At 36.9% G+C, this 16,417-nt stretch overlaps 1 protein-coding gene across 5 annotated transcripts in view; it reads left to right on the forward strand.

Annotated features, from left to right (window-relative positions):
• LRRK2 (leucine rich repeat kinase 2) overlaps positions 1–16,417 on the forward strand; it is a 129,531-nt gene that overhangs the window by 69,491 nt on the left and 43,623 nt on the right. For all 5 annotated transcript variants that reach the window (XM_072147129.1, XM_072147130.1, XM_072147127.1 and 2 more), the window contains exons 27-37: positions 2,764–2,857; positions 3,261–3,456; positions 3,531–3,712; positions 4,730–4,959; positions 6,200–6,327; positions 8,691–8,909; positions 10,142–10,343; positions 12,287–12,375; positions 12,606–12,793; positions 13,158–13,312; positions 14,779–14,925. In XM_072147129.1, the coding sequence (XP_072003230.1) occupies positions 2,764–2,857; positions 3,261–3,456; positions 3,531–3,712; positions 4,730–4,959; positions 6,200–6,327; positions 8,691–8,909; positions 10,142–10,343; positions 12,287–12,375; positions 12,606–12,793; positions 13,158–13,312; positions 14,779–14,925 (1,830 nt within the window). The remainder of the gene's footprint in view (positions 1–2,763; positions 2,858–3,260; positions 3,457–3,530; positions 3,713–4,729; positions 4,960–6,199; positions 6,328–8,690; positions 8,910–10,141; positions 10,344–12,286; positions 12,376–12,605; positions 12,794–13,157; positions 13,313–14,778; positions 14,926–16,417) is intronic.

Raw genomic sequence — 16,417 nt, forward strand, 5'->3', positions numbered from 1 at the left:
CCAAACTCAACTCTCCATGCTGTGCACCCCACTGCATTATATATAACCCACACATGACAACTGACCACACTATACAAGGAAATGCAACTTGAATGATGCATAATAAATGACCTTCCAGGAGCATATGTAAAGTTACAGTAAAAAATTGAACTGTAACAATGTGTAATCTTTGTTGCTAAATATAGAACTAAGTTTTAATGCAAAAAAAAGTGCAAAATATATGAACACTAACATTTTAGTAACACTTAAAGGGAACCTGTCACCACATTTTTGCAAATAAAGCTTGTGACGGTTCCCACGGACCCCTATTTACTAACTCAGGGCCGGCACAGCACCCGGCTTACACGGGCAAGTGCTGGGACCCCAGAGCTCCCAAAAGGGCCCACGGCACACTTTGGTCAGATTAGAAAATTCAATTACATTGGTGATGGCATCTTTGTATCACCGATGTAATTGAAAATGGCGTCTGTAGGCGTCCTTGTATTGCTGGCACGGGTGATGGGGCGGCGCCGCAAGCGGATCACCGGGGAGAATAATTGCGTTGTCGTCAATAATGTCATTGAGAGGTAGAATGTCTCTCACTGTGGCTTGAGGACTCTGGCCGACCCAGCATGATGACTTCACGGGACATGCGTTCCGTACTGGACGCTGCACTGAAAATTGCTCCAGAAGAGAAGAAGTGAAGAGGACATCTAGATGAAGCCCCTGGACCTGCGTCTTTGAGGTAAGGTAGCGTTTATTATTTTTTTACTGCCCACAATAAGGTATTAATGTTCATTTGATCCTCATATTAATTAATGTAGACAAACCTCTGTATATTAATTAATCATGGAGCCTGGAGTCTGTATATTAATTCATGGAGGCTGGAAACTCTTTTTATTTATTCATGGAGGCTGAAACCTCTGTTCATGAGGCTGGAGCCTTTGTATATTCATTCATGGAGGCTGGAGCAGCTGTATAACGATTAATGGAGGCTGGAGCAGCTGTATATTAATATTGTTATATTCTTATATAATAAATTTTCTTGTTTTTAATGCCACCACGTGAATTTACTTCTAAGGGGCCCACCGAGGCTCTGTCGTCCAGGGGCCTACTGAAACCTGGAGCCGAAGCTTAACTAACTAACACCCTTCGTTTAACTAAGAAGTGTTTATCTCAGATCCCCATAAATCATCTTTATAATCTTGCCTTGCATGCAGTCATGGGTGGTGTGGTCTCCTTGGGCTGAATCCTGCAACTTCTTCTCAGCATTCAGCATGTCATGTTACCAGGGTGACATGATCTCATCTCCTAAAATTAGCAAACTGTACCCCATACATTTATCTGATCACATGAAGTCACAGCATGCCTTCATGGAGGATGGGGAGGATTAGAAGTCCATGTAGACATGATGTGATCAGATACATGCATGGGGTACAGTTTGCTGATGTTAGAAGGATAACGAACCTGAGATGATGTCACCCTGGTCACATGACATTGCTGAATGCTAAGAAGAAGTTGCAGAATTTAGCCTGAGGAGGTCAACCCCCCTCAGCACCCTCATGCAAGGCAAGGTTATATCTTTTATTTTATGAGGATCTGAGATGAACACTTCTTACATAAAAGAAGGGTATCGGTTAATAGGGCTCTATGGGAACCCATTGCTACCTACTTACTACTTACCACTTACTACCTAAAGTTATCTAACTATTACATTGAACAATCTGACACTGAGACTGACACTGACATGGATTGACGCTAATGAATTGACACATACTGACTGCTGGACTGACTATGACTGCCACAAGCAGACACTGATGAACTATCACCAATTGAAACTGAGAGACTGACAGCAACTGACACTGCTTGACTGACGCTGATGGACTGTCAGTGAGTGAAACTAATGGATTGACAGTGACTAACGCTGATGAACTATCGCTAACAAGGACTGACTGCAACTGACTGCAAGACTGCCACTGATGGACACAAATGAACTGTCACTGGTTAAAACTGGCAGACTGACAGTGACTGACAGTAATGCAGGGACAGCGACTGGCTGCTTTACTGACACTGACTGACACTGACTGCTGCTGGCGGACTCAGATAAACTGTCACTGATTGAAACTACACTGACAGTAAACTGATGATCTGACTTACACTGACTGACTGTAAGGCCCCTTGTACATGAACGTATGCTTGCCCGGGCCGTGAGTATTCCTCAGCCCTCCTGTCTCTATTGAAAGCCAAGCGGTTGCCCTGTAGAGATGGCGTAAATAGGACCTAGCTAGGTCACAGTGCCATGAGACAAGAAGTGCTTTGTGAGTGGGAGTTGGAGACCTCTATGGGTGCCCCAATGTGGCTGCAAATTGTGCAGCCATAGCAGTGGCCCCATATGGTCACGTTTATTTATTCTTTTTAGCTTTTTGACAAAATGAAACAGAAAAGGAAAGCTCCCTTATAGATGGGAAGTGAAAACAGTGGGGTAGCTTTGATCTAAAGGCAATGACAAATGCTCCATTTTCTTCATTTTCATACACTGACTGATGAGAACGAGGCGTGTAGCCCACCTCTGCCACTGACATGTATGTCTTTGTGTGTTACCTACCCGCACACTAGGATGTAAGGGGTTAATGGAAAAATTTAAATAAGCACATTTTTTTAAAATTTTCCTCACCAAGCAGTTCTGAAAATCTCAGACAGACATGTCTTGTTATATTTAAAAAAGAAGAGTTTTCTTTATGTTTAATCAGTAACTTTAAGTGGGATTTTTTTTTCTCATTTCAGCAATTGTTCCTAATATTCCTTCAAAGGTAACTACATTAAGGCTGTCTTTCAATAAATTTACAAGTATCCCCAAAGAAATTCTTCAACTCTCTTAGTAAGTACAGCACTTATAAAATTAAGTTTGAATTTCATTAACATTATTGTCTTTTTTTCAGATTTTATTTTTTTTTTTAAGTTTTGAAACAAACAAGTTGTTAGATGTAATAACCAAAACAAATGTACTGTTTAGGAGATTATTTTATGATCCATTATTCATTTTATTGCGTGAGTGTTGTCCCTCTCATAACTCAGAATATAGGTAATGTTGTTCACAATCTGCAATAGAAAACCAGACAGAGGATTTTGGCAGATTCCATTGACTAGTTTATTATTTTTCAAACATTTTAAAAATAATTGCTGCTATATAATTAATTATTACTTGACGATAAATAAACAATTAAAATAAAATATTTTGCTGTAATTTTTTATTGTTGACCTTTACTTTTGTCCGTTTTAAGTTTAAGGACAATAGATTTAAGCAACAATAAGATTGATAATCTTCCTGCACCACTGGAATGGGCTTCAATAAACCTGCGGGAAATTATATTGAATCACAATCAAATTAGCATATTGAATCTTGATGACCTTCGTAAAGATCCAAGCAGATGGTCACGTCTTGAGAAACTGCATCTCTCCTGCAACATGATCAAGGAGGTAACAATTCAAATATATTATCTTGCTTTAGAGTTCTAGATTTGCTATTGTTTTAATACTTTACTATGTTTTAGATACCACCTGAAATTGGATTTCTCGTGAATATCACTTGTTTTGATATAAGCCACAATCCAGATTTGAGGTCATTTCCAGATGAAATGGGAAAACTCACTAAAGTGTGGGACCTTCCACTTGATGGACTACATCTTGATTTCGATCTGAAGCGTATAGGATGCAAAGCAAGAGACCTCATAAGGTACAGTGTTTTTGCCAAGTGTTCTTTCTTTTTTTAGGTATCTATAGGTATCTATCGCTGGTTCAAGTTCAAGTATGTATAAGTAAAAAAAGTTAAAAACACTAAAGTTAACACATTAGAATAAATAGAAAATAAATACATAAAAATATAAGCCCCTAAAATGACACTTTCCCATAAAAACACTCAATAAAGTATAAAAAACACACACACACACACACAAAAAACTGCCACATATTTGGTATTGCCGTGTCCGTAACAATCTGGATAATAAAACAGAATCGTTACTGGACCTACACGGTAAACCCTGGGGAAAAAAACGCAAAAACCTTTTCTGAAAATTCTTTTTAATTAATACCTTTAAAAAAATGCTCTAAAAAGTGATTAAAAAATGTTACACACTCTAAAATAAGACCACTAAAAAGAACAACTCTTCTCGCAAAAAATAAGCCCCTAACCAGATTTGTCAGCCGAAAAAATAAAAAAGTTATGCATATGAAAAGATGGTGATGCTAAAATGAACAAATTTTTCTCCAAATTAGTTTTTATTCAGTAAAATTTAATAAAATACACGAAACCCCCACATATTTGGTATCGTTACGTCCGTGACAATCTGCATAATAAGACAGAATCGTTATTGGACTCGCAAAGTTAATCCCATAAAAAACAACCTCCAAAGAAAAAAAGATTTCACCTGTTAAATTAACAAAACTGCACCTTGTAACTGCAACGTGTGACCACACTCTAAAAGTCCATGTTGATACAATTTGTTTTGATGCTTAGCTGAATAGATTGATCACTGCTGCCATTTCTTTGTTAGCTTTGTTAGAACCCCAGGCAATTAGATATATAGTAGATCTATCCTGAGAATGGGACATCACCCCCACAAACCCCTCTCTCTACTTTATTATTATTGGCCACATGGATTAATACATATATTTTCCTTTATGAATATTGTTTTGTAAAAGGAGTTATAATAGCATGGGCTTTTCTATTCTCAATTACATAATTTACTTTTAGATTTCTTCAGCAACGATTAAAAAAGGCTGTGCCGTATAATCGCATGAAACTGCTAATTATGGGAAACACCGGAAGTGGTAAGACAACACTTGTACAGCAGCTAATGAAAGGAAAACGCCCAGAGCAGGGACAAGAGAAGTCTACCATTGGCATTGATGTGAAGGACTGGCCCATTCTAATAAGGGGGAAAGTAAAGAAAGAAATCACACTGAATGTCTGGGACTTTGCTGGTAATAAAATATTTTCAGTTTTTTATTTCTGGTTGTATCTTTTATGTTCAATCTATTTTTATTAAACAGTTTACATAGGTTTAACATAGAACATCAATATATCAAATTATCAGAGCATCAAACACACACAAGAGAATAAAAAACAAGGTCTTGCAGGACCACAAGTAGGTCACATGATGCTATCACAGAAGTGAATAATACACATATTGCATGTCAAGTCCACAGAATGCAGGTTCATCTGAACTATGGGAGACTCTGACCTTTAAGGTGTGGCAGGATCAGAACCCATAATCGGGCCAAAGCCACCAAGCTTCTACATAACATACAAGATATGTTCTGTAGGTTTCTTCTTAAGTTGAATTTGTATGGAAGTCGGAACTGTATATTTTAGAATTGTAACCACAGCCAAGTTTTTTTGGTCTTTGTGATAATTGGATGTTAAAACTTTCCTTTGCAAGCTGCGCCAGAATTCAGGTGCAATGTGAGCCCGAAAACTGGTACTAAAATGGATGAGGTTTACAAAAATGTGCTTATCCCAAGGTGGGACACATGGTGCACCAAAAATTTGCCGGTGTGCCAAAATGTTATCATATTGGCTCACATTTACTAAGGGCTGTGCGCCAGTTTACTGTCAGACTTTGCACGTTCTTTTCTGCGCAAACTGCTTGCACAGGTATTTAAGAAGTGCCTGAGACACATTTCTGGCACAAGCGACGGGTGCACTATTTTTCATGTGACACTAATTTTTGCAGTGAAAGGGGCTTTGCGGTGCTCATGTAAATGAGGCTCATGCACTAATGTGAGCGCCATCCAAGCTCCATTAGCTTATAGTTATTTACGCCCCTTGCTGTTACTTATTCGCTCCTTCCCATTTCCTTTGCTGAGACTAGGTGAAGTCAGGGGGGAGGAGGGACTAAGCTGCACCAGGAGGTGTAAATAATTCTAAGCCAATGGAGCGCGGTGTGCCTTGGATGGAGCTCACAGGAACACCAAAGCCTCATTTATGTATTTTTATATAGCGATTTTCTTAATATGGAAGCATGTTCAGCACTAATGAAGATAAGATCCTGCTTCAGGATCATCACGCTGACAAGTAATTGTGGTTGCTTTAAAATCTCATCTAAATATTTGATTGTAAGTTTTTCTTAATTCTTCTTCAACCGAATATCCTTTACATAGTTACTGTTTCATTTTATTTTATTTTTTGATACCTAATGTTAATTGACCTGTTTCGTTTTAGGACAGGAGGAGTTTTATAGCACCCATCCACATTTTATGACTCCACGTGCTCTGTATCTTGTAGTTTTTGATCTCAGCAAAGGGGCCTCAGAAGTTGATGCCATAAAACCTTGGCTTTTTAACATAAAGGTATTTTTGTGTGGTGTTTTATGTTCTGTTAATTATGTTAGTAACCCTTTCCCTGTCCAGAGTTTGTGGAAATTTTGAATCATTGGTTTTACTTGTACATGTAAAAAATAAATAAAGTGGCAGCATAAAGAGAAACCCCATACAACCATATATTTTCTAGAAGTAGATACTTGTCACATTTTCAAAATTGCATTAAGTAGTTTATAGCCCTGGGCACCATCCTATAATGTTGATTTAAAATGTTCAAGCTGTAACCAACTGAGCATGATTCAGTGCAGTGCTTTGAATTAAAATAATAGATCAGAGCATGACTTGTTCAAATCCAAATTTTGAAAAATGTTATAAAGTACAAAATAAAGTTCCAACACCTTTCTTTCATATACATACTTAATAAAGTATAACAATAAACACATAGAAACCCAACATATGTTTGGTATTGCTGCGCCCGTAACAATCTGTACAGCAAATCTCAACCATAATTGCACCTACATGGTGAACACCGTTAAAAAACAAACTGACAAATTTGCCAAAATTTTTGATTTTTCATCAAATCCACTAAAAATGTTCTAAAAAGGCACCTTAGTGTCACAACTGAATAAAACAACTCTTCTCACATAAAATAAGCCCTCAAACCGCTCCCTCAGTTAACTGAAAAAACCCAGAAGTTATACCTTTTTAAAAATGGCAATGCTAAAATAAATGAGATTTCTCAATTTTTGTTTTTATTCCGTAATATTGGGTTACCCCAACCCAAATATACAAATCAAGAGATATAGATGCCCCAAATTGAAGCAACTTTAAAGTGAATCTTAACCCACAAAAAATAAACCCTCATATGTCCATATTTTCTCTATGCAGGTTTATATACAGAGCCCCGATCCCACATACCCACCCCCCTCCCACCTATTAAAATATTGAAAGAGCCCTCGTATTCCTGATTCCTCCCAGCCACATTTAATTATACACAGAGCCCCCTGAACAACCAGCTCCAACACTCTCATACATATCGTTTCTCCCTCCTTAATTTTATTATAAGCATTATAAGCCCCTCTATCAAATGTCCCACGCCACTGCAGCTTCCTTTCTGTAAGATGTGTGAAGTTCATACATACCCCATATGTGAATATTCACCACAATATACAGCAATGTATACAATTTTTGATGAAAATTGCATGTGGATCAGATAGGTATATTATTTTATTCTCTCTTACACATTTTAACCCAGCTTCAGTAGTAGTATTACTCCATTCAGTACTATGGAAACAGCACTCCGCATTCTCCTGCACTCTCATAGACCCTGAAGAGGGCCGGCGCTATGGGTAGGCAAAGTGGGCAAGGGTAGAATCTCTTCTTTCAAATGAATCTTGAATTGTGTTTCTAGGTGCCAGGGATCCAAAGATATTCAGGTTTAAAGTGAGAATATATAAAAATGAGATATATAAAAATCACTCCCGACAGCATTTTAACAGTTAATATCTCCGTTTTCCTGAAACATAGAAACACAAATTTAGATTCACATAAAAGAGGAGACTCTCTTTCATAGGAAAAAAGAAGTAATGTTCTATGTGTCACAGAGCCAGAGATACAGCCCCCTGAAGTGCCCCCCACCTCCAGATTCATAGCCAGCAGCTACAGGGAGAATTTGCTGCACACAGGAGCTGCTGCACCTCACAGATAATGGAAATATTCACTTTATATGTTACTGCATTTTTGTTACTACATAGGGATAATATCAACTAATATTCATGTTTTTAGCCCTTCTCTATACAGAACTATCTAAGATCACACTTTCTCTCTTATTGCCTTTTATTTCCTGAGGTGGCTTTCTGTGCCCCGCTGCCCCTCACAGCACAAGCGTTGCTTTACTACACTGTCTTACTAGGCAGTGAGGAAGTACCTCTTCACTGCAAGTAAGACAGTGTAGTGAAGCAACACATGTCAAGTGAGCAGTGGGGCACAGCAAGCCACCTCACTGCTCACTTCGGAGTTACAAGGCTCTGCTTGTACAGTGAGCCTAGTTCTTGAGTGGGAGGGGGAATAAAGGGTGGATGTGGGAGGGGGTTTGGGGTGAATAATAGTAAACGGGGGGATGAGCATATTGAGTATTCAAATGAGCAGAAGCCCATTACCATTTGAAAAGTGCAACCCTTGGGAGCGCAAGCTGTCAGGGAGCCAGCTAAAGATTAACATTGCATATTTCTACAACCAAGTTATATAGAGAATAGTTAAAAACATGCTATGCACTGTTCAGTCTCTATTGTTGTTACCAGTGAAAAAGAGCCCTCGGGTTCCCGTCAATAAGATCGTATGACTCAATACATTAATAGATTTAATTAAATGAATTCATTTATTTATATTTTTAGGCACGCGCCTCATCCTCCCCTGTTATTCTTGTTGGAACACACTTGGATGTATCTGATGAGAAACAGAGAAAAGCCTGCATAAATAAAATAAAAATGGAGCTGTTCAACCAACGTGAACTTCCCTGTGTTCATGATCATCACTTTGTGGATGCGACAGAGGAGTCAGATGCTTTGGCTAAACTTAGGAAGTCAGTCATAAAAGAATGTTTAAATTTTAAGGTAATCCTTCTCTCCTCTTCTAGGTAAAATACTAAATGCATTGCAAAATTTTGATTGGTAAAAATATTTCTTCTCCCACTATAATCCTACGTGTGCACTGACCACAAGCATGAAACTACTGATAATATACAGGCAGTCCCCGGGTTACGTACAAGATAGGGTCCGGAGGTTTGTTCTTAAGTTGCATTTGTGTGTAAGTCGAAACTGTATATTTTATAATTGTAGATCCAGACAAAAAAAATTTGGGCCCCAGTGACATTTGCTGTAATGGGACCAAGGATTATCAATAAAGCTTCATTACAGACACCATACAGCTGATTATTGCAATTTGGGACTATAGTAAAGCATTCAGAAAGCTTCACCGGAGGTCACAGGGGTCTGTATGTAACCTATGGGTTGTCTGTAAGTGGGTGTCCTTAAGTAGGGGACCGCCTGTAGTTGTTTCTTTCATTAGAACTGTATGAACTCTAATTCAACAATTCAGTGCCAATCCAAAGTACTATGTTACCTTAAAACTATCAACACTCGTAATTGTAGGACTTGATTGACTGTCCTCTTAACATGTAAAAACATGTTAGAATGTTCTACGTCAGGACCAGTTCACATTTGCTACGGGCTTTCCGTTACAGGAAAATGTAACGGAAACTCAAAAAGAAAGGTGAACAGGAGGTCTTCTGGTGACCTTCTTTTTATAGACTTTAGTGTTTGGAAGATTACTTTCCATTAACCTTCTGTTACTCCTAGCAGAAAAAATGACTCAAGCCACTGCACTATTTTTTCTGCTATTTAATAACGGAATTGGTACTGTAAACAGACAAACGCATGTGTGAACTGTAGCGTAAGTAGAAAGCTAAAGGGGTATGTTCTGACTTTTACTAATTTCTGACTTTTATTGCAAGCAGTACACTTTTACACGTATTCTCTACATACACAAACAGGCCATTTATACAGAAAATGGCTGAAAAATTAGTCAAAAAATGAGGCAAAAAGGGGTGAAAAACACAATGTAAAAACTACAAGCCCTAATTTATGGGCAAAGGAAAAAATTGTTAATGTGCAAGTCCATGTCATGTTTGGTGAACTGCTCTCCTTAATAATATTCAATGCACAGATTAAAAAATACATGAACATTGCATAATAATTTTAAATATATACATATGTAATGGATTTCAAATCATCGTAAGCTGAACTTGTCAAATGACGCAAATCTGTTTTTTTTTTTTTTTGTTTAGATTAGAGACCAACCCGTTCTTGGACAGCTGATTCCAGACAGTTATCTGGAGCTTGAGAAGAGAATTCTCATCGAAAGAAAAACGGCTCCGATTGCATTTCCTGTAATTAACCACAAGAGGCTTCAGGAAATTATCACAGAAAACCAGTTGGATTTGGATGAACATGAACTTCAACATGCAGTTCATTTTCTTAATGAATCTGGTAATTAAATTATCTTGTGACCATAGTCTGGCTGCAGTACAGTGTTTGTTTATGCTTCAGAAAAGCATGATACTTTTGTGTGTCTTATTGTGTAATCCTTTTATACAAAAAGTTGATAATAGGGCCAGCACAGTTAAAGCCATACCTATTTTTGATTGCGCTTTCACATATTTGTTTAATTTTTAAACCTGCTGATGTTCTCTAAATTACACATAGTTTTAAAGCTGATAGAGAGATTCTGTTTTATGACCGTAGATAGATTGATATTAAGATTTTCCCATATATTGCAGCAAACACTTTTCTACACCCTTACACATTTCGACTACTGTTATGTCTAACATCTTTTATGATCAAAGCATTGTGGTCCAAAGTCCTCAGACCCTTTCTAAGGGTTTATCCAACCAAAATATGTATCCCTGGTCATGTGTGAGATTGTTTGGGAAAACTGGAAATCTTGAAAAGGATATATAACAAGAACAAAATGTTAAATAACAAAGCTAACTTCATTGCTGCCTTGTAATATGCCACTTTGCTTTTTGTACTTCATACCTGGCCCCTAGTACACTTGCTCAGTACTCAGGCCTCCAGTAATGTTACCCTTCTCTCCTTTCTTATTTTACTTTCATATATTAAGTAAGCTATGTATACAGGGTTGGACTCATGGCACACCGGTGGCCCTAATTCCTTTTAGCTTTTAGCTGCGGAACTTATACTTTATGTGTCCAGAGTTGACACAGAAAGAGTTGAATTACCTCCTGGTGGAGAGAGTTATTAGCATTCACAGCACATATCTGATGTGAATGCACAGTCATGATGCAGTGAGTTATGAGAGGGGGCCACAATATTGGGGGATGAGAGGCTACAATATGAGGGTGAGATGAGAGGCCACATTATGAGGAGGAGATGAGAGGGGCCACAATATGAGGGGCAGCAATATGATGGAGAGATGAGGGGGCTCACAATATGAGGAAGAGATGAGAGGGGGCCACCATATGAGGGAGAGATAAGGGGGGGGCACAATGTGAGGGAGAGATAAAGGGGGTGCCACAATGTGAGAGAGAGTTGAGAGGGGGCAAATATGAGGGAGAAATGAGGGGCCACAATATGAGGGGGAGATGAGAGGGGCTACAATATAAGGAAGAGATGAGCAGGGCTACAATATGAAGAGATGAGAGGGGCCACAATAAGCTGGACCTTACATCCATGTTCACAAGATTTAATAACATTGTAAAATACATTTTGGGCACATCTGGAAAATCTCCTCCTTGAATGCAGACTCCTCTCTGATGTCTGAATGCAGACATTTTTAGACCTCAACAAGTGTGTTTTTTTTAACTCTGCAAAGCCGGTTAATACCAAACACAAGGGTTTAGGTCTGAACCCATCTGAGTTTAGGGAGGGGATTCTCCAGATATGCCTGAAAGGCATTTTAAAACACAATTCAATTACATCCTGTGCACATGGTCTTAAACTTCGTTCACATTACGTGTTTGGATTGAGGTTTAAAACAGTTAAAACATTATGAAAAAACACACCCAAAATACACCTGCATTTTTACCATCATTAATACTGATTTGGGATGCGTTTCGCCTGATGCTTTTGCAGTGCCTTTCAAAACACAATAAAAATAATATTTCCAGATAGCAGTAGGTGGGCCCCCAGAATCAATTTAACTGGTGGGCCCTAGGGCCCCAGTCCGACACTGAATGTATATATCTATATCCCCATGTAAATAATTTCTACACTTTTGTGTTGTAACTTTCAGAAAAAAAATGATCATTCTCTCCTGCATGTTTATGAAAATGGCTTTTGGTTGTTTATAAATGGTGGTAAAGTAGTGCTGAAAACCATACAAAGCAAGATAGCATATTACTGTACTTATTAGCACTTACTGGACATATTTTTTCCAACATGCTTATATTCTTATATTTACACTTTGACAGGAGTTTTACTTCACTTTGAAGACCCTGCTCTCCAGCTTCGAGATCTTTATTTTGTGAACCCTGAATGGCTTTGTAAAATAATGGCACAGGTTTTTATCAGTCTCTTACCCTATTTACTTTTACATGCATATGTAATTTGAAATTAGAATGTTAAAAAGGCCACTTTATGTTCACATTGAGACATATAAAAAGTATAATTCTGATTATCATATATTATTTTATACGACTTTGAGGTAGAATGACACACCATGAACTTACTTTTCATCTTGTAAAAATAAATTTAATTTAGTATTTGTACAGTTTTTATATTCTTTTCCAGATTTTGACAGTAAAAGTTGAAGGATGTCAGAGGTATCCAAAAGGAATTATCCACTGCATAGATGTGGAAAAACTTCTGTTCAAGAAACAAAAGTTTCCCAAAAATTATATTTCACAGTATTTTAAGCTTCTGGAAAAGTTTCAAATTGCTTTACCTTTGGGAGATGAGCAACTTCTTATTCCAAGCAGGTAAGTTTGAGCATTTACAGTCAACATTCTTTGAAATTAATTGTTCATGCCTTTTAAATGAGCTTGACAATAAATGACTTTCTTTTTACATTTAAAGATAAATAACCCATGCAAACATTGTTCAGAGTAAACCTCTTTAAATCAACTGGTTGGTCTTATCAAAGAAGTTGGGCCATTATACATATTATATTGTCAAAAAGCAATTTGTTGTAGGAAATCTTGTGTGGGTAATGGGTTGTAAGAATTCTAATGGGTTGTAGAGTTATCACTGTAGCATAATTAAAACCTTTAGAACAGGTGTTCTGTATTTTGTATGTAATAATTTCAGTTTTTTTATTTTCTAAAACTGTTGAATATATTCTAGTTTATCTGACCATCGTCCAGTGATAGAGCTTCCCCACTGTGAAAATTCAGAAGTCATCATAAGACTATATGAAATGTCCTATTTTCCAATGGGATTTTGGTCCAGGCTCATCAACAGACTTTTGGAAGTGTCTTCATATATGCTGTCTGGCCGAGGTATGCAATCCACATTTTTGTTGTCTACTATTTTCTCAAACATTTTTGTTTAAAAGATACCAAATCGTTTATACGAGGTGATTAATAACATCTTTATACCTTGCCTTGATAACGTGTTCAGTATTACTTGTGTATTATTGCGACTTTCACCCCAGCAAATATTAGGTGTTCTTTAACATCTAAAAGAAAAATGTTTGAGGCAGCATTTTTCAGTAAGTAGAGGACAAATTTATCAAAAATGGTAAATAGAAAGCAACTTTCTTTTTCAGACTGGTTTAAAAATGAAATCTGGTCTGATTGCGGCAATGAAGACTTTCTTTTTGACTGATTTTATAAAGCTTCCCCTTTTCGGTCACCGACTCATTAGTCACTCACATGTAAACTTAGCATATGTCTTGTAAATGAAAGAACCTGCATCATAAAAGTTTTCTAATGAAAAACTCTTGTTGCACAACCATCTTTAAATTTTCCTGTTCACAAGTAATTCCATAGCACCATGGTCTTGGCTGCAAGATCCAGTCTGCAACTTCTTTTACCCAGTTTCGTTATACAGAGCCTCTTATTAACCTTTATGACCTTGTGGGCATGTCTATGGTGCACCAAAATATTTATGTGCAGTGCGCTTGAATTGTGTCGGCCATTTCTATATGACTGAACAGGAGAGGAAGATGTAGATACTACACTTGATCTTAGCCAAAAGGCCGAGATGAGTGGATGAATGTGTATTGGGTAATGAATGGGGTAACAGATAATGTCATTAAAGTAGTGTAGGGGTCTGTGTGAGTTCCGTATATTAGGAGCATAAATACTTAGGGAATTGGAGGATAAAAACATGATAAATAGATAGATAAATAAATAAATAAATGATGGGTAACAAAAATAAAAAATAGAAATAAAAGACATTTTTTTTACATGAGTAAAAACAAACAATACCGGGAACCTTATATCAAGGGCATAAAGACATATAAAAGTGGAAGAATAAAGATATATATAAATATACATAAAAAGTATATGTATATAAAGAGTGCTGTAAGAGATATGGCATTCGGTATGTCCGTTCAATCATTTCATTGAAGCGACTGGGAGTTAAAGTGTTCAGTTTAAAAATCCAGAAGTTCTCCCTACGGACTAATTAATTAAATCTGTCGAGTTGGGAGGCGGGGATTTGTTCACTCTGAGTTAACTTCAGTAAGGTTGGATCTTCATTGTGGTAGGATGCGAAGTGGTGGGACACGCTGTGCAAAGGGAAACCTGAATTGATCTTGCTTCTATGTGTATTCATGCACAGTGATTTGTTTACTGTTAGCATGATTCCCCAGGTACCTCTGGTTATATTGTGAACTACTTGCAACTTTTGTTAGATTTATTTTTGGGTTATCCATAAAATGTAAAAAAATAAGAAACTATGAAATTATTTAAGCTCAATTTTAAATCCTAAGTGGTCTACAATTTTTCTTGTAAAACAGAAAGAGTCCAGCGCCCTAATAGGATGTACTGGAGACAAGGCATCTATCTAAATTGGTCTCCTGAAGCTTACTGTTTGGTGGAATCAACAAACCTGCACAGTAACCCAAACAGTTTTTTGAAAATTACAGTTCCATCCTGTAGAAAAGGTAAATGTAATTGTTTTGGTATCATTTGTTGTTTAGTAGATGTCAAAGTTGCCATGTATTTCCAGACAGGCCATATTGTTGTATAGTGTATTGTTTTTACTTGCATGGGGGAAGTCAAAATTGGGGAATTTTCTTTTTTAGCTTTGTTGGGATTCAAAATGTATAAGAATAATACAATTATAGGAGCAGTGTAATCAATTGAAATAAGAAAGGAATCAATAGTATTCATAACAATAACTTATTACTGCCGATCTGTGGTACGTTGTTAATAAAAAAGAAAACTACCTGAACATATATACTACAATAACAGTACAGGCGGTCCCCTACTTAAGAACACTCGACTTACATACGACCCCCTAGTTACAAACGGACCACTGGATATTGGTAATTTATTGTACTTTAGTCCTAGGCTACAATAAACAGCTGTAACAGTTATCACAGGTGTCTGTAATGAAGCTTTAGTGTTAATCCTGATTCTTATGACAACCCAACATTTTTAAAATCCAATTGTCACAGAGATCAAAAAAGTTCTGGCTGGGATTACAATGATAAAATATACAGTTCCGACTTACATACAAATTCAACTTAAGAAGAAACCTACAGACCCTATCTTGTATGTAACCCGGGGACTGCCTGTTGTCTACACAGTCAATACCTTTGAGGTGAAGGGGATATTGAATAATAAATCTTTCAAACAGCCAATTACAAAAACAAAATCAACCTTGATAGAATAATCAATAAACATTTAAGCTGCAGATACAAGTTTGAGTTAGAAACGATAGTTATGGAATCAATAAGAGGTTATGAAAAGAAGAGCTTGACACAGGCAAAGAGGTCCCCCCTATTCTCATCAAGAGATCCCACTCAATTACTATTCCTGCAATGAGATGCTATAATTGAAGTCTTCTTGTTACACAACTTTGTAAGCATATAGAAAATATTTTATTTCTCTAAATGGAAATATTTATATAATTTGGATAAATAATATGCCAAATTAATTATTAATAAACTTAGGTAAAATTCTGAGGAATGTGGTGCAATTAGCACATATTCTTTTAAGTACTGATGATTTAAAGTGTAACTTAACTTTTTATGCAATTTTTCATATTTCAAAAATGAATAGACCAGGTGATTTGGAAATTTGGAAAATGGTTTATCATGTTTGATTTTGGAATTTAAATAAAAGAGTCTATAGGTACATGTTAAAATGTGTGATCCTGGTAATAGATAGCGACATGAAATTTTTTTTTTTAATTATCATTAATAATTCCTTAAACAAATATTGTTAACATAACAAATTCTTAAATGTAACATAACATGACAAATACCTAAAACAAATATGCCCAAGATAAAAACTAGTTCATAGGTGATTTTCTGAATACTTACTGGAGCTCATTTACTAAGGGTATGAACACCGCACTTTCGTCGGGTTTCCCGAATATTTCTGTTTTGCAACGAATTGCCCAGGGATTGTGGTGCACGCGATCGGATT

This window comes from Engystomops pustulosus, chromosome 4, assembly GCF_040894005.1.
Source record: "Engystomops pustulosus chromosome 4, aEngPut4.maternal, whole genome shotgun sequence".
In the NCBI taxonomy this organism is placed as follows: Eukaryota; Metazoa; Chordata; class Amphibia; order Anura; family Leptodactylidae; genus Engystomops; species Engystomops pustulosus.